The sequence below is a fragment of the Anomaloglossus baeobatrachus genome, chromosome 1, assembly GCF_048569485.1.
Source record: "Anomaloglossus baeobatrachus isolate aAnoBae1 chromosome 1, aAnoBae1.hap1, whole genome shotgun sequence".
In the NCBI taxonomy this organism is placed as follows: domain Eukaryota; kingdom Metazoa; phylum Chordata; class Amphibia; order Anura; family Aromobatidae; genus Anomaloglossus; species Anomaloglossus baeobatrachus.
The window spans coordinates 577621416-577646330 of NC_134353.1; the positions used below are offsets into that span (position 1 = coordinate 577621416).

The following is a 24915-nucleotide window of genomic DNA, read 5'->3' on the forward strand; positions in this document are numbered from 1 at the left end:
GGGCGGGATGATGGGTGGGGGATGCACGCATAATTAACAGCCAGCCCGCATGCTCACCCCTGGCAACTACAGCCTGGAGTGATCATGTGCGGCTGTATTCACTGCCCCCCGTGCATCATCATCAGCGCGGGGTGCAGTGATCAGTATATTGTACTCACCGTTGCCTTGCAGCACCGCGATCTTCTCCAGTCTTTGCCGGCGCGGCTGTGTGTGGAGACTAGCGGTGCTCACAGCGATGTCATCGCTGTGTGCACGTGTCCACATAGCCGCGCCGGCACAGACTGGAGAAGATCGCGGTGCTGCAGGGATCGTGGCCGGCTCCACACAGTGCTGTCTGCACAGACGAGAGGAGGAGCGATTCTGCGTGGAGCGAGGAAAGGTGAATATAAACGTTTATTTTATTTATTTTTTTTGTGTGCCACAGGATGCAGGACATATAACAGGATGGGGGTATATGAGCAGTATAATGGCATATAGCAGGATGGGGGTATATGAGCAGGCTGATGGCATATAGCAGGCTGATGGCATATAGCAGGCTGATGGCATATAGCAGCATGATGGCATATGAGCAGCATGATGGCATATGAGCAGCATGATGGCATATGAGCAGCATGATGGCATATGAGCAGCATGATGGCATATGAGCAGCATGATGGCATATGAGCAGCATGATGGCATATGAGCAGCATGATAGCGTATATATAGCAGCATGATGGCGTATATAGCAAGATGGGTCCATTGGCCAGGATGGGGTATATAGCAGGACAGGGTGCGGCCGAATGCCAGGATTGGGTATATAGCATGATGCGGCCATATGCCAGGATGGGGTATATAGCAGGATGGCAGTATATAGCAAGATGGGACTATACCAGGATGAGATATATATATATATCGAACTTAGAGGAGTACACGTTCGGGTGTCCATCTGCAGAAACGTATATGTGCAAAAAATGGCACAAAACAGAGCACACGCTAACGCAGTGCGCTCCATAACAGTGAATGGCCCTGTCGGGCGCATGCGTCCGGAGCACGCTTTGCAGAGTGGGGGAGGGGTGGTCCGGACGGATGCCCCGACGGGACCTGTGGACGTAGGGAAAAATGCAATGTGAAAGGGGCCTAACTCTTAGGGGTACTTTGCACGTTGCGACATCGCTACTGCGATATTGTCAGGGTCAAATCGAAAGTGACGCACATCCGGCGCCGGTAACAACGTCGCGTCGTGTAAAGCCTAGATGCGACGATAAACGATCGCAAAAGCGTCGTAAATCGGTGATCTGTGTAGCATCGGTCATTTTCATAATGTCGCACCAATAGGAGATACGATGTTGTTCCTCCTTCCTGCGGCAGCACACATCGCTGTGTGTGAAGCCGCAGAAGCGACGAACATCTCCTTACCTGCCTCCACCGGCTATGTGGAAGTAAAGGAGGTGGGCGGGATGTTTACGTCCCGCTCATCTCCGCTTCTATTGGCCGCCTGCCGTGTGACGTCGCAGTGACGCCGCACGACCCGCCCCCTTAGGAAGGAGGCGAGTCGCCGACCAGAGCGACGTCGCAGGGCAGTTGTGAAGCTGCCGTAGCGATAATGTTCGCTACGGCAGCTATCACAAGATATTGCATGTGCGACGGGGGCGGGGACTATCGCGCTCGGCATCGCTAGCATCGGCTAGCGATGTCGCAGCGTGCAAAGTACCCCTTAAAGTGAGACTGCTCGGATGTAAACAATTTGGCCTGGTCAGAAAGGTGGAAATTGGCTCTGTTACTAAGGAGTTAAAACTTGACATACAAGAAAAAGGCAATGGAAAATGCGTAAAATATAAAGCGTTCAAAAGGATAACGAAATGACACAAGTATCCTGTTTGTTAAATGGTGCATAAATGCTCCAGAAAACCTGTAACATCATCGTCGTAGGTTCCTGGTCTAAAGATGCATTTACACTACATGATTACTGTGAAACAAGTGCTTAAAAGAAAGCTTATTTCACAAAAATTGTGAAGCCTGGACAGACTGCTGATCACCCAACAAATGAATGAAGCACTCGATAACCAGGTGAAATGATCTTTTGGTTTATCTAAAAGATCATCGTTCTTGGCAGTGAATTGTCCTGCGTACACAGGATTTGTGCTGCCTGTGAAAAATGGCAGCCTAGACTCACTGATGTACTGTCTGCCTGTGTAAACAGGGTTTTTAACAACCACAGACCTGCAAATATTTACCAATTGGCAGTCATTGTAAAATCGTTAAATTTAAATGCACTGTAGCTGACAGCTGCAGCTTGTACAGAGCTGTGTGAGGTTTGGAGGGTCACTGAAGAACTGTCATATAGGTTAGGTGGGCACAGATTAAGGTAAACTTTTATAAACAATTATACAGCCATTGCGAAGAAGATTTTCGAAGGAAATCCATCATATCGATCAGGTCTAAGATCTATTTCATAATTTATACAGTTGGTATTGTGAAATCTGGTGAGACTATCTGCTTTAAATTATTGACGTGGGTATTCGGTGTGTAATAAATGGGTCTTATTTCTTTTATGAACAGGTCAAAATCCCAAGTTGCAGAGATAATAAAAAGTTTTAAAGGCCAAGTGAGGAAACTTCTGCGACATTCTGAGGCTTCATATATTGTGGAGTACGCATACAACCACAAAGCCATTTTAGAACAGAGGAACATGTTATGTGAAGAGCTGTATGGAAACACATTTCGTTTTTACAAGGTAAATATTGAATAGGACAGAAATGCACATTATCAAATGTTTGGTGCTTAAAATGCATTCAGACCGAGATCAGACCGCATCGATCTGACTGGCCACACGTGTGTCTCCCCTCTTGCCTCCAATCGAAATATATGAAGCTATTGCATTGGATTTGGCCAGTGCGAGCATTGCGGTCTGATTGATGTCCGATTTATACAGTCACTTGAATGCACCCTTGTCCAGATAAAGTGAATACGCTATTGCAAATAATTTCATAAAACACAAGGTAGAAAAAAAACCAATTTTCTAATTTATTTTAAAGGAAACTTTACTTGTTATAAGTTACCACCTAAATACAGTCTTCATATCGCTAACCTATTCCACAGAGCTTTACACATTTCTTGTTCTTTGACTTATTCTACCCTTACTTTCTCGTTGAATCTCATTTTCTGGGAGCTAATAAAAGGGATATTCCCATATTCTGTACTTAACACCTGGAAATGTTTCACTGAGCAAAGGGGTTATCCCCTTCTCATTCCCCATGTTCACCCCCCCATAAAAACAAAAAAGCTTATACTAGAATCTGGTTCCATTGGTGTCAGAACTCGCATTCCCATGGCTCACATGACATTGTTATGACACGCGAGCCCCATGATCAATCACCTCCAGCTTCCCTCTCCCTGCCTTCGGAGGCTTAAGTAATCAAGAGAAAATGAGCTTCAGCCTCAGCTCTCAATCCTGTAGGAAAGGGAGAAACTGGAGGTGATTGGTTATAAGGCTCTCATGTCATAACAATGTCATGTGAGCCCCAGGAGAGCGAGTTCTGGAACCATCCCGGCACCAGAGCGGTGTATAAGCATTTTATGGGGGTGAATATGGGAAAAAAATAAGGGGTTGTCAAAGTACTGAACAATCCCTTTTAAGCTTAATACAAGACACAACTTATGCAGTATCTGTAACCACCTATCTATTCTATCACAATGGTTTTCGGAGTTCAGTAGGGAAACTGTTTAGATTTTGACCTGGTGGATTTGGATACGGATTCCCTGTATTGCAGGGCAATAATGCTAATCTCTGATCTGACGGCAGGTGCTACATTCTTAGGTTATATTTACATTGGGCAGTTTTGCTGCAGAAATTTAAAGGGAACCTAAGATCAGAAAATTGTCTGCAGGCACATGGGGCTAGCTTAATGAGCGATTACATGATAATCACATGGTGTTTGTAGCTAAACTATACGATTTGTGGTTTTAAAGTAACTAAATGAAAAATACATTTTGGGTTTTTTTTGTTCTAGTCCACTATTCATCCATCCTTAGAACAGGTGTTAGAGGTGCAACCTGAAAAGAAGGAATCGATTTTGGGTGAAATGAAACAAATTCTTGTTCCTCTTGCGCAAAAGTAAGTAGTCATTTTTCAGATAGTCATATATTGCCATTATGCTTAGTAAAGTTGCCCTTGGCCAATCTTCATTTTGCACTTTTACAGAATTTAAAATGTTTTTGAAGCGATTTAAGATTATATGAACTTGAATATTTCATTTTAAGATGTAAAGGAGGATTCACAGGTAAACGTGAAACCATCTGAACCCTCGTCTTTGCCCACAGTTGTGATAATCACACATCATCTGCCTTTAATGGCCACTGCCGGCGGATTACCTGTTAAATGCCACTGTCAGTCTGTCACAATGACAATTACAGCATGGCAGCACATGATAGCGTTAGTCTATGTGCCCATGATGTGATCACAGGGCACCGATAGGGTTACCATGATGGGGGTCTACTGAAGACCACTGTGCCTGTCATGACAGTACTTCTGTGAAAGCCAGCCCATGCCTGGTGTTCATAGGAAACCATTATTTTTTCTATAGATAGCAAAATTCTGTTGGACTAACAAAGACAATTTAAAAAAAGAGAGTTTTAAAAAAATATATTAAATTTAAGCTCAAATCACACCCCATTTCCCCATTAAAAATAAAAATACACAATTGTTACCACCGCACTTGTAAAAATCTGATCTATCAAAATATATAATTATTTAAGCCAACAGAAAGAAGGTGCTACAAACTGTCTTACAAACTAATATTTTATTTAAACAAGAGAAAATGTAAAAAACAGAGCAGTCCAGTGGCAAGCTAAAAAAACCCACACCATTGTTATGACATACAAAGTGAGGGCTGCATCTTTTCATTTGAATGTGGCTTATCAGGGTGGTGGGGAGGGGTCGCAGGAGACCGGGGAATACTGTGGCGGCTGTGCGGGGTCTGCGGCAACTATGCTGGGTTTGTGGCGGCTGATGCTTCGGCGAATGCGGGGTTTGCGGCGGCTGGTGCTGGGGCGGCTTTGTGGGGGTCTGTGGCAGCTGGTGCTGAGGGGCAGGCGGTAAGGACATCAAATAATAGCGCCCGTAGTCGGCGCGTGCGTAGATGGAGCTCTTGGCTCAAGATCTCATCTGCACACAAGATGTCTCCAGCCCATTGATCTCCCAGCAGCGGACTTAAAGAAAATGGTGCCCGGAGGTGGCATTGCACAGATGAGACCTTGGCTTGCCATTGAGCCGAGAGCTCAATCTGTGCTGACTGCAGCCTGAGCCCCAGCACATCCGACAGTTTCTGGGACACCCACCGCCCCTGCCTCATAGTTACATAGTTACTTAGGTTGAAAAAAGACCTAGGTCCATCTAGTTCAACCTTCCTCCACCAGTTCTACATTTAGTCACTAAGTCATTTATAACCAACAATGTTTTGTGTACTGAGGAAATCATCCAGCCCTTTTTTAAAAGCTGTTATAGTATCTGCCATTACTACCTCTTGTGGTAGTGTATTCCACAGTCTGACCGCTCTAACTGTAAAGAACCCTTTCCTATTTAGGTGTCGGAATCGCTTTTCTTCCACTCGCAGTGAGTGCCCCCTGGTCCTTAGTACTGTCTTTGGAAGAAATAAGTCATGTGCCAGTCCTTTATATTGACCACACATGTATTTATACATATAAATGAGATCTCCTCTGAGACGTCTTTTTTCTAAGCTAAACATATCTAACTTTTTCAATCTGCCATCATATGGGAGGCCTTGCATTCCTTGTAATAGTCTAGTTGCCCGCCTTTGAACTGACTCTAACTTCTGAATGTCCTTTTTAAAATGTGGAGCCCAAAACTGGATCCCGTATTCCAGATGTGGCCTTACAAGTGATTTATAGAGGGGTAACAATACGTTGGGATCACGGGATCTAATCTCTCTTTTTATACACCCTAAAATGTTGTTTGCTTTAGCAGCTGCTGCTTGACATTGAGTGCTGCTGCTCAGCTTATTTGTAATGAGAATACCCAAGTCCTTCTCCTGTTCTGTAGTCCCGAGTTTACTTCCATTTAATGTATACGCAGCTATAGGATTACTCCGTCCTAGGTGCATTACTTTACATTTATCAACATTAAATCTCATTTGCCAAGTATCTGCCCATTCTGACATCTTATCCAGATCTTTTTGTAATATTGTACTATCCAGGTCAGTTTTTAATATCCTACATAGTTTGGTGTCATCGGCAAAGACTGACACTGTACTATCAATCCCATCCACAAGGTCATTAATAAAGAGAGTAAAAAGAATCGGTCCAAGCACAGATCCCTGCGGCACCCCACTGCTGACTATAGCCCATTTAGAGAATGTACCATTTATGACTACTCTTTGTTTCCTATCTTTTAGCCAATTCCTTACCCAGTTGCATATTGTGTCCCCTAGTCCTTGCTTCTGGAGCTTTAGTATAAGGCTATTATGTGGTACAGTATCAAATGCCTTTGCAAAGTCCAAATAAATCACATCAGCTGCATTACCAATATCCAGGTTTGAACTTACCCCCTCATAGAACCCCAACAGGTTGGTTAGACACGACTTATCTTTCATGAATCCATGCTGTTTGTCAGTTATCATATTATTTTCTGCAATATATTTTTGCATGTCATCCCTTAAAATGCCCTCAAAAACTTTGCATACTACTGATGTCAGGCTTACTGGACGGTAGTTGCCTGGATCTACCCTCTTACCTTTCTTAAATATCGGTACCACATCAGCAATCCTCCAATCCTGAGGCACCAACCCTGTTACAAGTGAGTCTAAAAAGATGAGATACAGCGGTCTGTCGATTACGGAGCTCAATTCCCTCAATATTCGTGGATGAATGCCATCTGGCCCTGGGGATTTGTCAATGTTTAATTTACTCAGACGTAGGCGTACTTCATCTTGTGTTAAATTAATTATATCGGGTGGTGAACTTTGATTTTTCACTTGTTGAATGATCCCTGGTACAGTCAGTTCCTTGGTGAATACAGATGAGAAATGCCTATTTAATATCTCAGTCTTTTGTTTGTCCTCTATAACTAACTTGTTATTATATTTTAAGGGGCCGATACTATCCTTTGTTTTCCTTTTGGCATTAATGCATTTATAAAAGATTTTGGGATTTATTTTAATGTCATTGGCGATTTTTGTTTCAGTAGCTAATTTTGCTTGTTTGATTTCTTTTTTACATTTCCTATTGATATCTTTATACTCCTGCAATGCTATTTCTGTATTCTCAGCCTTTAAGATTTTAAATGCCCTTTGTTTTTGTTTTATTATACTTTGTACTGTGACCCCACTCCACCAACGCTGACACCACCTCCAGTAAGACACCACCGGATTATAAAATGGACCCACTTTTATCCTTTTTTTGAGACGTCATGTATCTATACACCTTAGTATATGTATCTCATAACCCTGGTGTGTTTTTTTTCTTTTTTTTTTTTGTAACAAAACATTTTATAGCACCCCTTTTCTCTAAGTTTAAGCAATGATATTTTGGGAATGTGTCTGTTACTATGTTTGCTATATTGGCTAAAGCAAATGTAGTTTTCTTTGTCGCTCCATTGGGAGACCCAGACAATTGGGTGTATAGCTTCTGCCTCCGGAGGCCACACAAAGCATTACACTTTAAAAAGTGTAACCCCTCCCCTCTGCCTATACACCCTCCCGTGCATCACGGGCCCATCAGTTTTTTGCTTTGTGTTGAAGGAGGCAGACACATTCACGCAAGCTCCACATTTTAGTCAGCAGCAGCTGCTGACTTTGTCGGATGGAAGAAAAGAGGGCCCTAACAGGGCTCCCGGCATGCTCCCTTCTCACCCCACTCTGGTCGGCGGTGCTGTTAAGGTCGAGGTACCCATTGCGGGTACAAAGGCTGGAGCCACATGCCGTTATCCTTCCCCATCCCTTAGGGGCTCTGGGTGAAGTGGGATCCTAACCGGTCACCATACACTGGGACCGGGCTCCCTCCGCAGCCCCTGGAGGAATCTGACGGACAGGAGCCGGGTATCATCAGGGACAGGGCCCTGCTACTCTGAGGTACTCTGTGTCCCCTTGGGGACGGCGCATAGAGCGCCTGTGTAACGGACGCTGCAGCAGCTGCTGGGTGTTTTTGTGACCGGGACTACCGCGCCGACCGCGCTTGTTTCCCGGCCACGTTACTAACTTTAGTCCCCGGCTTTTGCGGCCTAGTGCCGCATACTCCCGCCCCCGGGCCTGCCAGTCAGGGGTAAGGGCGGGACGCTTGACTAGACGTCAGCGGAGAGGGCTGGAGCATACTTAGGTATCCTCCTCCCCCCTCACTGAGCACTGCGGGGCACCAGATTCCCGCACTTTCTGAGACACGCCCACGGCTCCCTCCTCCTCTCAGAACGCCGGCAGCCATTGCTATCAGCACTTCTGCAGGTGGAGAACTTCAGGACCGAGCTCCACAGCTCTGGGAGGCCCAGGCAGGGAATCTGGTGGACACACAACCGCTGAGGGCGGTCGGTAAGCCGCACCTGTTACTAGGTGCTGGCTCCCCTGGGTGCCGAAGTGTATATATATATCCTTATAGTGTATACATTTACTCTGTTCGGCCACAGTAATTGCTTTTGGCTATATACCCTCACTGTTTGCTCTAGGAGGAGACAACAGCATGTCTTCCGCAAAAAGCAAGGGTGCCAAGGCACAGGCTTATTTTGCAACCTGTACCTCTTGTGCGGCTATGTTACCTGCAGGTTCCACCTACCCTCATTGTGTGCAATGCTCGGCCCCTGTGACACTCACTCAGCCGGAGCCTCAGCCACTGGTGGGACCCTTGGCCCAGGTAGAACCACTGGCTACCACTGTCCAGGTGGCAGGGACAGAGTTTGCAGTGTTGGCTGAGAAACTTTCTGAGTCACTTTCTCAATCCATGGCTCAGTCTATGGATAGATGGTCTGCTAAGATACTTGAAGCTTTGCAGCACAGACCGGTAACACAGGCCCCGGGCACTGTTGAATCATTGCCCCCAGGCCCCCCTCGGTCGGAGCAGCAAAGTGCTCCTGGGGTGACTCCTAGGTCCCACGGTGAGGACTCCGACACGGACCGCAGTCCCAGACCGGCTAAGCGGGCTCGCTGGGAGCTTCCCTCGACTTCATCACACTGCTCAGGGTCTCAGCATGAGAACTCTCTGGAGGATGAAGCGGATGTGGCAGATCAGGGCTCTGAACCTGACGCTGCTCTCAATCTTGATACACCTGAAGGGGACGCCATAGTAAATGATAGCGTCCATCAACCAGGTGCTAGAACTTTCTCCTCCAGCTCCTCCGATTGAGGAGTCAGGTTCTCAGCAGGAGAAATTCCAATTTTCGTTTTCCCAAACGTACACGGAGTGCGTTTTTCGATCACTCCAACTTCAGAGATACAGTCCAGAAACACCGAGCTTTTCCGGACAAGCGCTTTACTAAGCGCCTTAATGACACACGTTACCCCTTCCCCATTGACGTAGTTAAGGGTTGGGCTCAGTGTCCCAAGGTGGATCCTCCAGTCTCTAGACTGGCGGCTAGATCCATAGTAGCAGTGGCAGATGGTTCATCGCTCAAGGATGCCACTGACAGGCAAATAGAGCTCCTGATGAAATCCATCTATGAAGCCATAGGCGCGTCTTTTGCTCCGGCATTCGCAGCCGTATGGGCAATCCAAGCTATCTCAGCTTGTCTGTCTGAGATTAATGCAGTCACACGTGCCTCTACTCCGCAGGTGGTGTCTTTAACCTCTCAGGCGTCGGCTTTTTCGTCCTACGCCATGAACGCCGTCCTGGACTCTGCGAGCCGTACAGCGGTAGCATCCGCCAATTCAGTGGCAGTCCGCAGGGCCATGTGGCTACGCGAATGGAAGGCAGACTCTGCTTCCAAGAAGTTCTTAACCGGTTTGCCATTTTCTGGCGACCGTCTGTTTGGCGAGCAATTGGATGAAATCATTAAACAATCCAAGGGAAAGGACTCGTCCTTACCCCAGTCCAAACCAAACAGACCTCAGCAACGGAAGATACAACCGAGGTTTCGGTCCTTTCGGCCCTCAGCCAGGTCTCAATTCTCCACGTCCGACAGGCCACAGAAAGGCCAGAGGAACTCTGATTCATGGCGGTCTAAGTCACGTCCTAAGAAGACCGCCGGAGGAACCGCCCCCAAGGCGGCCTCCTCATGACTTTCGGCCTCCCCAAACCGCATCCTCGGTCAGTGGCAGGCTCTCCCGCTTTTGCGACGCCTGGTGGCCACATGTCCAAGACCGATGGGTGAGAGACATTCTGTCTCACGGTTACAGGATAGAGCTCAGCTCTCGTCCTCCGATTCATTTTTTCAGAACATCTCCGCCCCCCGAGCGAACCATTGCACTTTTTCAGGCGGTGGACACTCTGAAGACAGAAGGAGTTGTGATCCCCGTTCCCCTTCAGGAACGTGGTCGCGGTTTTTACTCCAACCTGTTCGTGGTGCCAAAAAAGGACGGTTCATTCCGTCCCGTTTTGGACCTCAAATTGCTCAACAGACATGTGAGAACCAGGCGGTTTCGCATGGAATCCCTCCGCTCTGTCATCGCTTCGATGTCCCAAGGAGACTTCCTAGCATCAATCGATATCAGGGATGCCTATCTCCATGTGCCGATCGCACCAGAGCATCAACGCTTCCTGCGTTTCGCCATTGGGGACGAACACCTTCAGTTTGTGGCACTGCCTTTCGGCCTGGCGACAGCCCCAAGTGTCTTCACCAAGGTCATGGCAACAGTGGTGGCAGTTCTACACTCTCAGGGACACTCGGTGATCCCTTACTTAGACGATCTTCTAGTCAGGGCACCCTCCCGGGTAGCATGCCAACACAGCCTGAATACTGCTCTGGACACTCTCCAGAGGTTCGGGTGGATCATCAATTTCCCAAAGTCACAATTGACTCCGACCCAATCGCTAACTTACCTCGGGATGGAGTTTCATACTCTCTCAGCGATAGTGAAGCTCCCGCTGGACAAACAGCGTTCACTACAGACAGGGGTGCAATCTCTCCTTCAAGCCCAGTCACACCCCTTGAGGCGCCTCATGCACTTCCTAGGGAAGATGGTGGCAGCAATGGAGGCAGTTCCATTTGCGCAGTTTCATCTGCGTCCACTCCAATGGGACATTCTCCGCAAATGGGACAGGAGGTCGACGTCCCTCGACAGGAACGTCTCCCTTTCTCGGGCAGCCAAAGTCTCTCTTCAGTGGTGGCTTCTTCCCACTTCTCTGTCGAAAGGAAAATCCTTCCTGCCCCCATCCTGGGCTGTGGTCACGACGGACGTGAGTCTGTCAGGGTGGGGAGCGTTTTTTCTCCACCACAGGGCTCAGGGCACCTGGACTCAGCCAGAGTCCTCCCTTCAGATCAATGTTCTGGAGATAAGGGCAGTGTATCTAGCCCTAAAGGCGTTGGCGTACATCAATCACCAAGGCGGCACACGCAGTCGTCAGGCCTTCCAAGAAGTTCGGCGGATTCTGCTGTGGGTGGAAGCCACAGCCTCCACCATCTCCGCAGTTCACATCCCGGGCGTAGAAAACTGGGAAGCAGACTTTCTCAGTCGCCAGGGCATGGACGCAGGGGAATGGTCTCTTCACCCGGACGTGTTTCAAGAGATTTGTTGCCGCTGGGGAACGCCGGACGTCAGCCTAATGGCGTCCCGGCACAACAACAAGGTCCCGGCATTCATGGCACGGTCTCAAGATCACAGGGCTCTGGCGGCAGACGCATTAGTTCAGGATTGGTCGCAGTTTCGACTGCCTTATGTATTTCCTCCTCTGGCACTGCTGCCCAGAGTGTTACGCAAGATCAGGTCCGACTGCCGCCGCGCCATCCTCATCGCCCCAGACTGGCCGAGGAGGTCGTGGTACCCGGATCTGTGGCATCTCACGGTGGGTCAACCGTGGACACTGCCAGACCGACCAGACTTGCTGTCTCAAGGGCCATTTTTCCATCTGAATTCTGCGGCCCTCAACCTGACTGTGTGGCCATTGAGTCCTGGATCCTAGCGTCTTCAGGGTTATCTCAAGCGGTCATTGCCACTATGAGACAGGCCAGGAAACCAACGTCCGCCAAGATCTACCACAGGACGTGGAGGATCTTCCTATCCTGGTGTTCTGATCAGGGTTTTACTCCCTGGCCGTTTGCTTTGCCCACTTTTTTGTCCTTCCTTCAATCCGGAATGGACACGGGTTTGTCTCTCGGCTCTCTCAAGGGACAAGTATCGGCGCTTTCCGTGTTTTTTCAAAAGCGTCTAGCCAGGCTTCCGCAGGTACGCACGTTCCTGCAGGGGGTTTGTCACATAGTCCCTCCTTACAAGCGTCCACTAGAACCCTGGGATCTTAACAGGGTGCTAACGGCTCTTCAGAAACCACCCTTCGAGTCGATGAGGGACGTTTCTCTTTCACGTCTTTCGCAGAAGGTGGTCTTCCTAGTGGCAGTCACATCACTTCGGAGAGTGTCTGAGCTAGCAGCGCTGTCATGCAAAGCCCCCTTCCTGGTGTTTCACCAGGATAAGGTGGTTCTGCGTCCGGTCCCGGAATTTCTCCCTAAGGTGGTATCCCCTTTTCATCTCAATCAGGATATCTCCTTACCTTCATTTTGTCCTAATCCAGTTCACCAATGTGAAAAGGATTTGCACTTGTTAGATCTTGTGAGAGCACTCAGACTCTACATTTCTCGTACGGCGCCCCTGCGCCGTTCTGATGCGCTCTTTGTCCTTGTCGCTGGCCAGCGTAAAGGGTCACAGGCTTCCAAGTCAACCTTGGCTCGGTGGATCAAGGAACCGATTCTTGAAGCCTACCGTTCGTCTGGGCTTCCAGTTCCTTCAGGGCTGAAAGCCCATTCTACCAGAGCCGTGGGTGCGTCCTGGGCATTGCGGCACCAGGCTACGGCTCAGCAGGTGTGTCAGGCGGCTACCTGGTCGAGTCTGCACACTTTCACGAAACACTATCAGGTGCATACCTATGCTTCGGCAGATGCCAGCCTAGGTAGGCGAGTCCTTCAGGCGGCGGTTGCCCACCTGTAGGAAGGGGCCGTTTTATGGCTCTTTTTATTCAGGGTATTCTTTTACCCACCCAGGGACTGCTTTTGGACGTCCCAATTGTCTGGGTCTCCCAATGGAGCGACAAAGAAGAAGGGAATTTTGTTTACTTACCGTAAATTCCTTTTCTTCTAGCTCCTATTGGGAGACCCAGCACCCGCCCCTGTTCCCTTCGGGCTGTTGTTTTTTTGTGTACACATGTTGTTCATGTTGCATTGTTCTTTGGTTCATGGTTTAGTTCTCCGAACATCCTTCGGATTGAGTTTACCTTAGACCAATTTATAAGTTTCCTCCTTCCTGCTTTGGGACCAAAACTGATGGGCCCGTGATGCACGGGAGGGTGTATAGGCAGAGGGGAGGGGTTACACTTTTTAAAGTGTAATGCTTTGTGTGGCCTCCGGAGGCAGAAGCTATACACCCAATTGTCTGGGTCTCCCAATAGGAGCTAGAAGAAAAGGAATTTACGGTAAGTAAACAAAATTCCCTTCGTTTTTTCTATAATTTATTACCCTGATTAATGAATGGCGTAATGAGAAAAAAAAAATCGAAACTCCCAAGCTTAGTTTTTTCGGTCACCTCACAAACACAAAATCGATTTGGCTTAAGAAAAAAGTACAGCATGCTGTAATTGGCGGCGGATATCGGATGACGCACACCCATTCATGTCTGCGGGTGCATGCAAAACATCGGATTGCACTCTGATGTTAAAAAAAGAAAATGTAATTTTTAATTCCACTTCCGTTAATTCCAGTTCCGTTAATTCCTGCGAATCACTTATAGGGTTAGTGAACTTCTTGCCAGTGTTTTTGAGGCTGCTTCACTCTCACTGCCTTAAGACAAATATGGAGGAAGTGAGTGCTGCTGCTGTTCTCAGTTCTTCCCGATGTATGTGATGTGTCCAAAGGCGGAGAGTGCAGCGGTCACTGATTGGCCCCGGGATCTCATTACATTTATACTGTAGCACGATCCTGGGAGAGCCAGTGCCAGCACCAGTAGAACAATGCTGCTACCAGAGGGGAGTAGAAGTGTTACTATTTTAAGAAGGGGAAACCTACAGATTGAGGAGGGATTGTCCAAATAGTAGACAACCCCTTTTAAAGAGTTGATCCGGTACCTAAATTATTATTTTTATTTTTTTTTATCCATCTTTACACCCGAACCAAGTCTGCAATTAGGCATATTATTAAATGCCCTACAGTTGTCCCTATGTAGCTTACTAATGATGAGCTATGCATGCTCGCCACTTCTCGATATTTGATTGACCCTCGGGGTGTTCGGGTACGCTCTCTACTAAGTCGAGTATCGTGGGTGCTCGGATGTGTCATTCATGAACGATCTGGCACAAAGAGCCTGCTCCCTTCAGTGAATGATGGAGCCAGCATTCCAACCCCCCAAAAAATGTCCCACATTCGTCCTGAAATGATCCATATGTGGGTGGAAAGCCAAACTGCCCAAAATTGACTTCTATTATGCGTTACTTGAGTCGAGCCTGTCAGAGCATACGACTTGGTCGACTCAAGTAAAAAGAACTTTGCTCATCATTATACTTAACCTATGAATGTGTTTTGGTTTATAACTTCACTTCCTCTGACTTTTTGTTTGAGCTGAGTCTCAACCAAGACGTCACAAGAGGCTGGGGCTGCACTTCGTCTCCGCAGCATCTATCTCCCCGTCTGGAACAGGACGTTATCAAGGGGCAGTGCTGCGGTTACCTATTTGTTTCTTGCATCAATGTCCTCTGAAGATGTCTTGGATCCATAGTAATAGAAGCTATGGGAAACCTGAATGCAGCACCTGCACTCTATTTCTGTCTAAGTTGCCGCATCTTCTAACTGAAACAAGATGTTGTCCGGCCAAAGATGGAAGCAGTGAGTGACACCAGCGCTCTTCCACAGCTTCTAGCGTTTCCCTCAAACAAATCCTTATCATATGGGAGCTGCTGGTTTCACACAGCTTTTATTACTGCCCCCGATAATTCATTTGAGGGTAGTGCTAAAAGCTGTGGGGCAGCACTGGTATCACTCACTGGCTTCTTTCTCCAGCCCCGATGACATCTTGTTTCACAGTTGCAAGATGCTGTGGAGGAAATAGCAGAGTGCCAGCATTGCAGTCGCCTCTCCATATTTTCTCTCACCATAGATCCAGGACATCATCAGAGGACGGAAATGCAAGAAACTAGTAAGCAACTACAGTGCCACCCCCTGATGACCTCTTGTTCTTAGTGGCAATAGACACTACAGGGAGTGAGTGCAGCCCCAGCCGCCTGTGATCTCCAAATGGAGACTCCTCTAAAACGACATTGTTGCAGGAAATGGAGTGGGGGGAAAAAAAACACATTTAGGGATTACTTATATTCTGAGAAATATAGGTTTATTTTATAATAAAGCTAATTACAAAAGTGGTTGAGGTGTAAAGATGGTTTTCTTTGTCGCTCCATTGGGAGACCCAGACAATTGGGTGTATAGCTTCTGCCTCCGGAGGCCACACAAAGTATTACACTTTAAAAAGTGTAACCCCTCCCCTCTGCCTATACACCCTCCCGTGGATCACGGGCTCCTCAGTTTTATGCTTTGTGTGGAAGGAGGCACACATCCACTCATGCATTCTCATATTAGTTATGTCGGTTGGAAGAAAAGAGGGCCCCCACGGGGCCCCCGGCATGTTCCCTTCTCACCCCACTACGTCGGCGGTGTTGTTAAGGTTGAGGTACCCATTGCGGGTACAAAGGCCGGAGCCTCATGCCGTTTCCTTCACCATCCCTTAGCGGCTCTGGGAGAAGTGGGATCCTGAGCGGTCATCCATTTACTGGGACCGTGCTCCCTCCGCAGCCCCTTTGGGAATCTGCCGGACCGGAGTCTTTTCAACCTCAGGGACCGGGCCCTGCAACTCTAAGGTACTCTGTGTCCCCATGGGGGACTGTGCAGGGAGCGCACCTTCTTCCCGGATGCTGCGGCAGCTGCTGAATTGAGAAGGCCGGCGGACTTCCGCGCCGACCGTGCCTGCTTGTCGGGCGCGGTCTCAAATTTAGTCCCCGGCTTCATCGCGGCCTAGTCGCAAAAATCCCGCCCCCGGGCCTGCCAGTCAGGGGTAAGGGCGGGACTGCCGACCTGACGTCGGATGTGAGGGCTGGAGCATCCTGCATGTTTCCTCCCCCCTCACTGATCACTGTGGGGACCCCAGATTCCCGTACTTTCCTGGCACCGCCCACGGCTCCACTCCTCCCCTGAGAGCTCCGGCAGCCATTTTTTGGGCATTCTGCCGGTGGAGGATTCTCAGGAACAGCTCTGCAGCTCCCGGGGGACCTAAGGCAGGCAATCTGGAGGAGACACACACGCCGCTTGTTAGCGGTCGGTAAGCCACACCGGTCACCCGGTGCTGGTCCCCCCTAGGGTGCCGGAATAGATACATATTTATATATATATTTCTGTTCGGTCGGGTTGTATACCCTTTTGTTGCCCATATACCCTCAGTGATCATTCTCCTAGGAGACAACAGCATGTCGTCCACAAGGAGCAAAGCTGCTAAGGCACAGGGTTTTTTTGCGGCCTGTACCTCTTGTGGGGCTATGTTACCTGCGGGTTCCACCTACCCTCACTGTGAGCAATGCTCGACCCCTGTTTCGCTTGCTCAGCCGGAGCCTCGGTCACTAGTGGGCCCCTCGGCTCATGTAGACCCCCCTGCTCCCCCTGTCCAGGTGGCAGGGACAGAGTTCGCCTCTTTTGCTGAGAAACTCTCTGAGTCACTTTCACAATCCATGGCTCAGTCTATGGACAAATGGTCTGCCAAGCTGCTAGAAGCTTTGCAGTCCAGACCGGTCCTTACACAGGCCCCGGCCCCTGTTGGATCGTCGCCTCCAGGCCCCTCTCGGTCCGCACCGCAGCGCGCTCCCAGGTTGGGCCCTAGGTCCCACGTGGAGGACTCCGGCCCGGACCACAGTCCTAGACCGGCTAAGCGGGCTCGCTGGGAATCTTCCCCGACTTCTTCACGCTGCTCGAGTTCCCAGCTTGAGGACTCTCTGGAGGACGAGGCGGAAGTCGCAGCTCAGGGCTCGGACCCTGACGTCGCCCTTAACCTTGATACACCTGAAGGGGACGCCTTAGTGAATGATCTTATCTCGTCCATCAACCAGGTGTTGGATCTCTCTCCCCCGCCTCCTCCTATAGAGGAGTCGGCGTCTCAGCAGGAGAAACACCAGTTTCGATTCCCCAAACGTACACGTAGTGCGTTTTTCGATCACTCTAACTTCAGAGACGCTGTCCAGAAGCCCAGAGCGGTTCCGGACAAGCGCTTTACTAAGCGCCTCACGGACACGCGTTACCCCTTCCCCTCTGAAGTCGTTAAGGGTTGGGCTCAATGTCCCAAGGTGGATCCTCCAGTCTCTAGATTGGCGGCTAGATCTGTGGTATCGGTTGCAGATGGCTGATCGCTAAAGGATGCCACTGACAGGCAGATAGAGCTCCTGGTGAAGTCCATCTATGAGGCCACGGGCGCGTCTTTTGCCCCGGCCTTTGCAGCCGTGTGGGCACTCCAAGCTATCTCAGCTTGTCTGGCTGAGATTAATGCTGTCACACGTAATTCTGCTCCGCAAGTTGCGTCTTTGACTTCTCAAGCGTCAGCTTTTTCTTCCTACGCCATGAACGCAGTCCTAGACTCTGCTAGCCGTACAGCTGTGGCATCCGCTAACTCTGTGGCAGTCCGCAGGGCCATGTGGCTGCGCGAATGGAAGGCAGACTCTGCCTCCAAGAGGTTCTTAACCGGTTTGCCGTTTTCTGGCGAACGCTTGTTTGGCGAACGATTGGATGAGATTATTAAGGAATCCAAGGGAAAGGACTCCTCCTTACCCCAGTCCAAACCTAAGAGACCTCAGCAACGAAAAATACAATCGAGGTTTCGGTCCTTTCGTCCCTCCGCCAAGCCCCAATCCTCTTCGTCCAGCAGGCCGGAGAAAGGCCAGAGGAACTCCTATGCGTGGCTGTCCAAGTCACGCCCTCAAAAGGCCGCAGGAGGCACTGCCTCCAAGGCGGCCTCCTCATGACTCTCGGCATCCCCTAGCCGCATCCTCGGTCGGTGGCAGGCTCTTCCGCTTTGGCGACGCCTGGTGGCCACATGTTCAAGACCGATGGGTGAGAGACATTCTGTCTCACGGTTACAGGATAGAGTTCAGCTCTCGTCCTGCGGCTCGTTTCTTCAGAACCTCTCCGCCCCCCGCTCAGGCCGACGCACTTTTTCAGGCAGTGGACGCTCTGAAGACAGGAGTTGTGACCCCCGTTCCCCTTCAGGAACGTGGTCGCGGCTTTTACTCCAACTTGTTCGTGGTGCCAAAAAAGGACGGATCATTCCGTCCCGTTCTGGACCTCAAGCTGCTCAACAGACATGTGAGAACCAGACGGTTTCGGATGGAATCCCTCCGCTCGGTCATCGCCTCGATGTCACAAGGAGACTTCCTAGCATCGATCGACATCAAGGATGCTTATCTCCACGTGCCAATCGCACCCGAACATCAACGCTTCTTGCGTTTCGCCATCGGGGACGAACACCTTCAGTTCGTGGCATTGCCTTTCGGCCTGGAGACAGCCCTACGGGTTTTCACCATTTTTCCATCTGAATTCTGTGGCCCTCAACCTGACTGTGTGGCCATTGAGTCCTGGATCCTAGCGTCTTCAGGGTTATCTCAGGATGTTATTGCCACCATGAGACAGGCCAGGAAGCCAACGTCCGCCAAGATCTATTACAGGTCTTGTTGAATCTTCTTATCCTGGTGCTCTGATAACGGTTTTCCTCCATGGCCGTTTGCCTTACCCACTTTTCTTTCATTCCTTCAATCCGGAATGGACAAGGGTTTGTCACTCGGCTCTCTCAAGGGCCAAGTATCGGCGCTCTCCGTATTTTTTCAAAAGCGCCAAGCCAGGCTTCCGCAGGTCCGCACGTTCCTGCAGGGAGTTTGCCACATAGTCCCACCTTACAAGCGTCCGCTAGAACCCTGGGATCTTAACAGGGTGCTAACGACTCTTCAGAAACCACCTTTCGAGCCGCTGCGGGATGTCTCTTTATCACGTCTTTCGCAGAAGGTGGCCTTTCTAGTGGCAGTTACATCACTCCGGAGAGTGTCTGAGCTTGCAGCGCTGTCATGCAAAGCCCCCTTCCTGGTGTTTCACCAGGATAAGGTGGTTCTGCGTCCGGTCCCGGATTTTCTCCCTAAGGTGGTATCTCCTTTTCATCTCAATCAGGATATCTCCTTGCCTTCATTTTGCCCTAATCCAATTCACCAATGTGAAAAGGATTTGCATTCGTTGGATCTGGTGAGAGCACTCCGGCTCTACGTGTCTCGCACGGCGCCCCTGCGTCGTTCAGATGCGCTCTTTGTCCTTGTCGCTGGCCAGCGTAAGGGTTCGCAGGCTTCCAAGTCAACCTTGGCTCGGTGGATCAAGGAACCGATTCTCGAAGCCTACCGTTCTTCTGGGCTTCCGCTTCCTTCAGGGCTGAAAGCCCATTCTACCAGAGCCGTGGGTGCGTCCTGGGCATTGCGGCACCAGGCTACGGCTCAGCAGGTGTGTCAGGCAGCTACGTGGTCTAGTCTGCACACTTTCACGAAACACTATCAAGTGCATACCTATGCTTCGGCAGACGCCAGTCTAGGTAGGCGAGTCCTTCAGGCGGCGGTTGCCCACCTGTAAGAGGGGGCCGTTTTTCGGCTCTTTTTATTGAGGTATTCTTTTACCCACCCAGGGACTGCTCTTGGACGTCCCAATTGTCTGGGTCTCCCAATGGAGCGACAAAGAAGGAGGGAATTTTGTTTACTTACCGTAAATTCCTTTTCTTCTAGCTCCTATTGGGAGACCCAGCACCCGCCCCTGTTCCCTTCGGGCTGGTTGTTCTTTTGTGTACACATGTTGTTCATGTTGAATTGTTCTTTTGGTTCATGGTTTTCAGTTCTCCGAACATCCTTCGGATTGAATTTACCCTAGACCAATTTATAAGTTTTCTCCTTCCTGCTTTTGCACCAAAACTGAGGAGCCCGTGATCCACGGGAGGGTGTATAGGCAGAGGGGAGGGGTTACACTTTTTAAGGTGTAATACTTTGTGTGGCCTCCGGAGGCAGAAGCTATACACCCAATTGTCTGGGTCTCCCAATAGGAGCTAGAAGAAAAGGGATTTACGGTAAGTAAACAAAATTCCCTTCATTTTAGGCAAAACCCCAATCTCTTAACTATCTGTTTTAAGGGTATAAAAAGTAATCATTTTGAAAATGGCTAATTTTTATAAATTTTTATCAAATGTCAGATCATTTCATGTATAAGCGCAAAATATATTGCTGTAAATTCTCAATCTAAGATTGCTTATTAGCACTCAAAGCTTATCCAAGTAGGTGCTCAGTGGTGGAATATGGGAGAATCCAGTTTGATGGGAACAGAAAACCACAGCACTCACAAACAGTGCAAAGTAATTGTGCCTTTATTGGGAAATCGGCAAAATAGACATCCGGCCAACTTTTCTGTCCATCCCAGACCCTTTGTCATGGTCTGTGTCCAGTGATGTTGGTATGTGACACGGGACTGTACCAAGGTCCAGGATGGGCGTCTAGAATCGTATGGATCTCTATCTCATGCTGATATCCCTATTGCAGCACAATTACGTCTGTGTGCCATAGTTTTCTGTTCCTAGAATTGAATCCTGCTTCAGGCAGCCCGGTAACTTGTGTAGGCCAAGCTGAAACAAAGCCGCAAGATTTACAAATAAGATGCTAGTCATGTTGGCAAGTAGAAAAATTCCCACACCTTTTTTAACTAAAAAAGTATTTTGTGAGACTGTGGAGCACGTGAAGGATTAAAATGAAGTGCAAGTATAACGTGCCAGATGACTGTGACAAGCTGGCCGGGACCGGGGGATTTGTGGGACATTCACGTGAGGAGGATCTGGCTGACCTAGAGCAGAAAATGCATCAAGTGCATTTCCCATTGTGTAGTGTAGTAGGAGGTTTACAACGTTGTACTTGAGTAGTTTTGGTACTTAATTGTTTGAGGCAAGTCTTTTTAAAAAAAAAAAAAAAAAAAAAAAGTCCAGTTTGTGCCTCTCCAGAAGAACGTGCAGTACTAGTGCTTTATAGTTTCATAGTTTCATAGTTTTTAAGGTTGAAGGGAGACTCTAAGTCCATCTAGTTCAACCCGTAGCCTAACATGTTGATCCAGAGGAAGGCAAAAGAACCCCAATGTGTCAAATAAGCTCCAATGGGGAAAAAAATTCCTTCCTGACTCCACATACGGCAATCAGACTAGTTCCCTGGATCAACACCCTGTCATAAAATCCAATATACATAACTGGTAATATTATATTTTTCAATTAATGCGATCAGGCTCTGCTTAAATTTTACTTGTGAATCCCTCAGTACAACCAGGGCTGTGGAGTCGGTAAGCCAAACCTCCGACTCCGACTCCTCAAATTCTCTTGCACCGACTCCGACTCCGGCTCCGACTCCGACTCCGGCTCCGACTCCGACTCCTACATATATTGCTTATAGTTAGGTGAAAAATTTATTGTAGTACATGAATATGTGTATGTGAACATTAGACATTTAATAATTTTTATGATACGATAATCAAGATATTTGGATAGAACATAAAATATATTTATTGGATACAACTTTAGAACACAAAAAACTGTAATAAATTGTAAATATGTAATACACTATGTAATATACAGTAGATTACATATATATCTTGTGTGTGTATATACACTGTGTATATATATATAATATTACATATTTACAATTTATTAGTTTTTTGTGTTCTAAAGTTGTATCCAATAAATATTTTATGTTCTATCCAAATATCTTGATTATTGTATCATAAAAACAATTAAATGTCTGATGTTCACATTATACTACAATAAATTTTTCACTTAAATATAAGCATTATACTAAATGTTATTATTTAGTAAAATATTCAGCACATTCTGCATTGCACTCCTGTCCCCAATTTATTATATATTTTAGGAGTCGGAGTCGGTGCATTTTATACCGACTCCGACTCCGACTCCACCAAAATGAGCTCCGACTCCGACTCCACGACTCCGACTCCGACTCCACAGCCCTGAGTACAACATCATACGGCAGAGAGCTCCATAGTCTCACTGCTCGTACAGTAAAGAATCCTCATCTGTGATTATGATTAAACATTCTTTCCTCAAGACGTAGCGGATGCCCCCGTGTTCCAGTCGCAGGCCTAGGTGTAAAGAGATCTTTGGAAAGGTCTCTGTACTGTCCCCTCATATATTTATACATTGTGATTAGATCCCCCTAAGCCTTTGTTTTTCCTAACTAACTAACCCCAAGTTTAATAACCTGTCTTGGTATTGCAGCCCACCCATTCCTCTAATAATCTTGGTCGCTCTTCTATCTACCTGTAAGATTATGCTATTTATAACCTTCTATACTTTTGCTAACAAGAAATGCATCCATTCCTCTCTTAAATTCATTCAGTGAGTTGGCCATCACCACTTCCTCAGGAAGAGAGTTCCAGAGCCTCACTGCTCTTACCGTGAAGAACCCTCTTCTATGCTGATGTAGGAATTTTCTTTCCTCCAATCGAAAAGAATGCCCCCTTGTTCTTGTCATAGTCCTTGGTACAAACTGATCATGGGAGAGATCTCTATATGGCCCTCTGATATATTTGTACATATTTATTAGGTCTCCCCTAAGTCTTCTCTTTTCTAGAGTAAATAGACCTAATTTTGATAACCTTTCCGTGTATTGTAATGCACCCATTCCATTTATTATTTTAGTAGCCCGCCTCTGAACCCTTTCAAGTTCAGTAATGTCTTTCTTCAGCACCGGCGCCCAAAATTGCACACAATACTCCAAGTGTGGTCTGACTAGTGATTTGTACAGAGGGAGAATGATGTTTTCATCTCGTGCCCCCAGACCTCTTCTAATGCATCCCATCACCCTATTTGCTTTGGTGGCTGCTGCCTGACACTGGGCACTCCAATTTAGATTCTTATTCACTAAGATGCCTAAGTCTTTTTCCATGTCTGATTTCCCCAGCAGTTTCCCATTTAGTAAGTAATCGTAGCATCTGTTTCTCCTTCCCATGTGCATAACCTTACACTTATCTGTGTTAAACCTCATTTGCCATTTTTCAGCCCAATTCTCCAATTTACTCAAGTCCATCTGTAGTTGCAAACTGTCCTCCTTTGTGTTAACTACCTTACATAGTTTTGTATCATCTGCAAATACTGATATTTTACTCTGTAAACCATCCACCAGATCATTAATAAATATATTAAATAGTAGGGGGCCCAATACAGACCCCTGTGGCACCCCACTAGTAACCCTGGCCCAATCTGAGTATGCACCATTAATAACCACTCTTTGTTTTCTACCACTAAGCCAGCTACCTACCCATCTACACACATTTTCCCCGAGCCCAAGCTTTCTCATTTTACTTAGCAGTCTTTTATGTGGGACAGTGTCAAATGCTTTACCGAAGTCGAGATAAATGACATCCAATGATTCTCCTCGGTCCATGTGAGAGCTTACATCCTCATAGAAGCTGATCAGGTTAGTTTGACAGGAGCGATCCTTCATAAATCCATGTTGATATGGAGTTAAACAGTTATTAACATTGAGACATTCCATAATAGTATCCCTTAAAAACCCTTCAAACATTTTACCCACAACAGATGTTAAGCTTACCGGCCTATAGTTTCCAGGTTCCCTTTTGCACCCTTTTTTGAATATTGGTACCACATTTGCTAGCCGCCAATCCAGTGGAACAGACCCAGTTTCTATAGAGTCTTTAAATAAAAGGAATAGAGGCCTGTCTATCACATTACTTAACTCCCTTAATACCCGAGGGTGAATGCCATCAGGGCCTGGTGATTTGTCAATTTTAATGTTACTAAGTCGGTTCTGCACTTCTTCCTGGGTTAGGCAGGTCATACTTAATGGGGCATCTACATGATCACTCTGCATTTCCCCTGGCATATGCTTTTCCTGTGTGAACACAGTTGAGAAAAAAGTATTTAAAACATTTGCTTTTCCCACATCGCTTTCTATGATTTTACCCTCATTATTCTTTAAAGGGCCAACACCATCAATTTTAATCTTTTTTCTGTTTATATAATTAAAGAATAGTTTGGGATTTGTTTTGCTTTCCTTAGCAATGAGTCTCTCAGTTTCTACTTTTGCTAAATATATTTGTTTTTTACACATTTTATTTTTTTCTCTATATATTTTTAATGCTTCCTCGCTGCCTTCTTGTTTTAGCTTTTTAAATGCCTTTTTCTTATTATTCATTGCCCCTTTTACATCCTTATTTAGCCACATTGGTTTTCTCCTGTTCCTAGCCCTTTTATTTCTGTATGGTATGGCTAGCTCGCAGTGGGTGTTTAATACCGATTTAAAAATTTCCCACTTATTTTCTGTGCTCCCATTTTTGAGGACATTGTCCCAATCAATTTGGCGAAGGTCTTCTCTAAGTTGATCAAACTTTGCTTTCCTGAAATTCAGCGTTTTTGTAACCCCCCTCCAAGGCACCTTACTAAAGGACAAGTGGAATTGTATTATATTGTGGTCACTATTCCCTAGGTGCCCATCCACTCGTACGTCTGTTATTCTATCTGGCCTGTTGCTTAAAATTAAGTCCAGAAGGGCTGCCCCTCTAGTTGGGCCCGGCACAAGTTGGGACAGATAATTATCCTTAGTTACTGACAGAAACCGGTTTCCTTTCTGAGATACGCAGGTTTCAGTTTCCCAGTCTATATCGGGGTAATTGAAGTCCCCATAATAATCACCTCATTGTGATTTGCTGCTTTGTCTATTTGTTTCAATAATACATTTTCAGTGGTTTCT

General features: G+C 47.4%; 1 protein-coding gene across 2 annotated transcripts in view; it reads left to right on the top strand.

The window, feature by feature from the left end:
- The window catches only part of PUM3 (pumilio RNA binding family member 3), a 198189-nt gene that overhangs the window by 69007 nt on the left and 104267 nt on the right, over window positions 1-24915 (top strand). For both annotated transcript variants that reach the window (XM_075339844.1, XM_075339852.1), the window contains exons 8-9: window positions 2539-2713; window positions 3990-4093. In XM_075339844.1, coding sequence (XP_075195959.1) covers window positions 2539-2713; window positions 3990-4093 — 279 coding nt within the window. The remainder of the gene's footprint in view (window positions 1-2538; window positions 2714-3989; window positions 4094-24915) is intronic.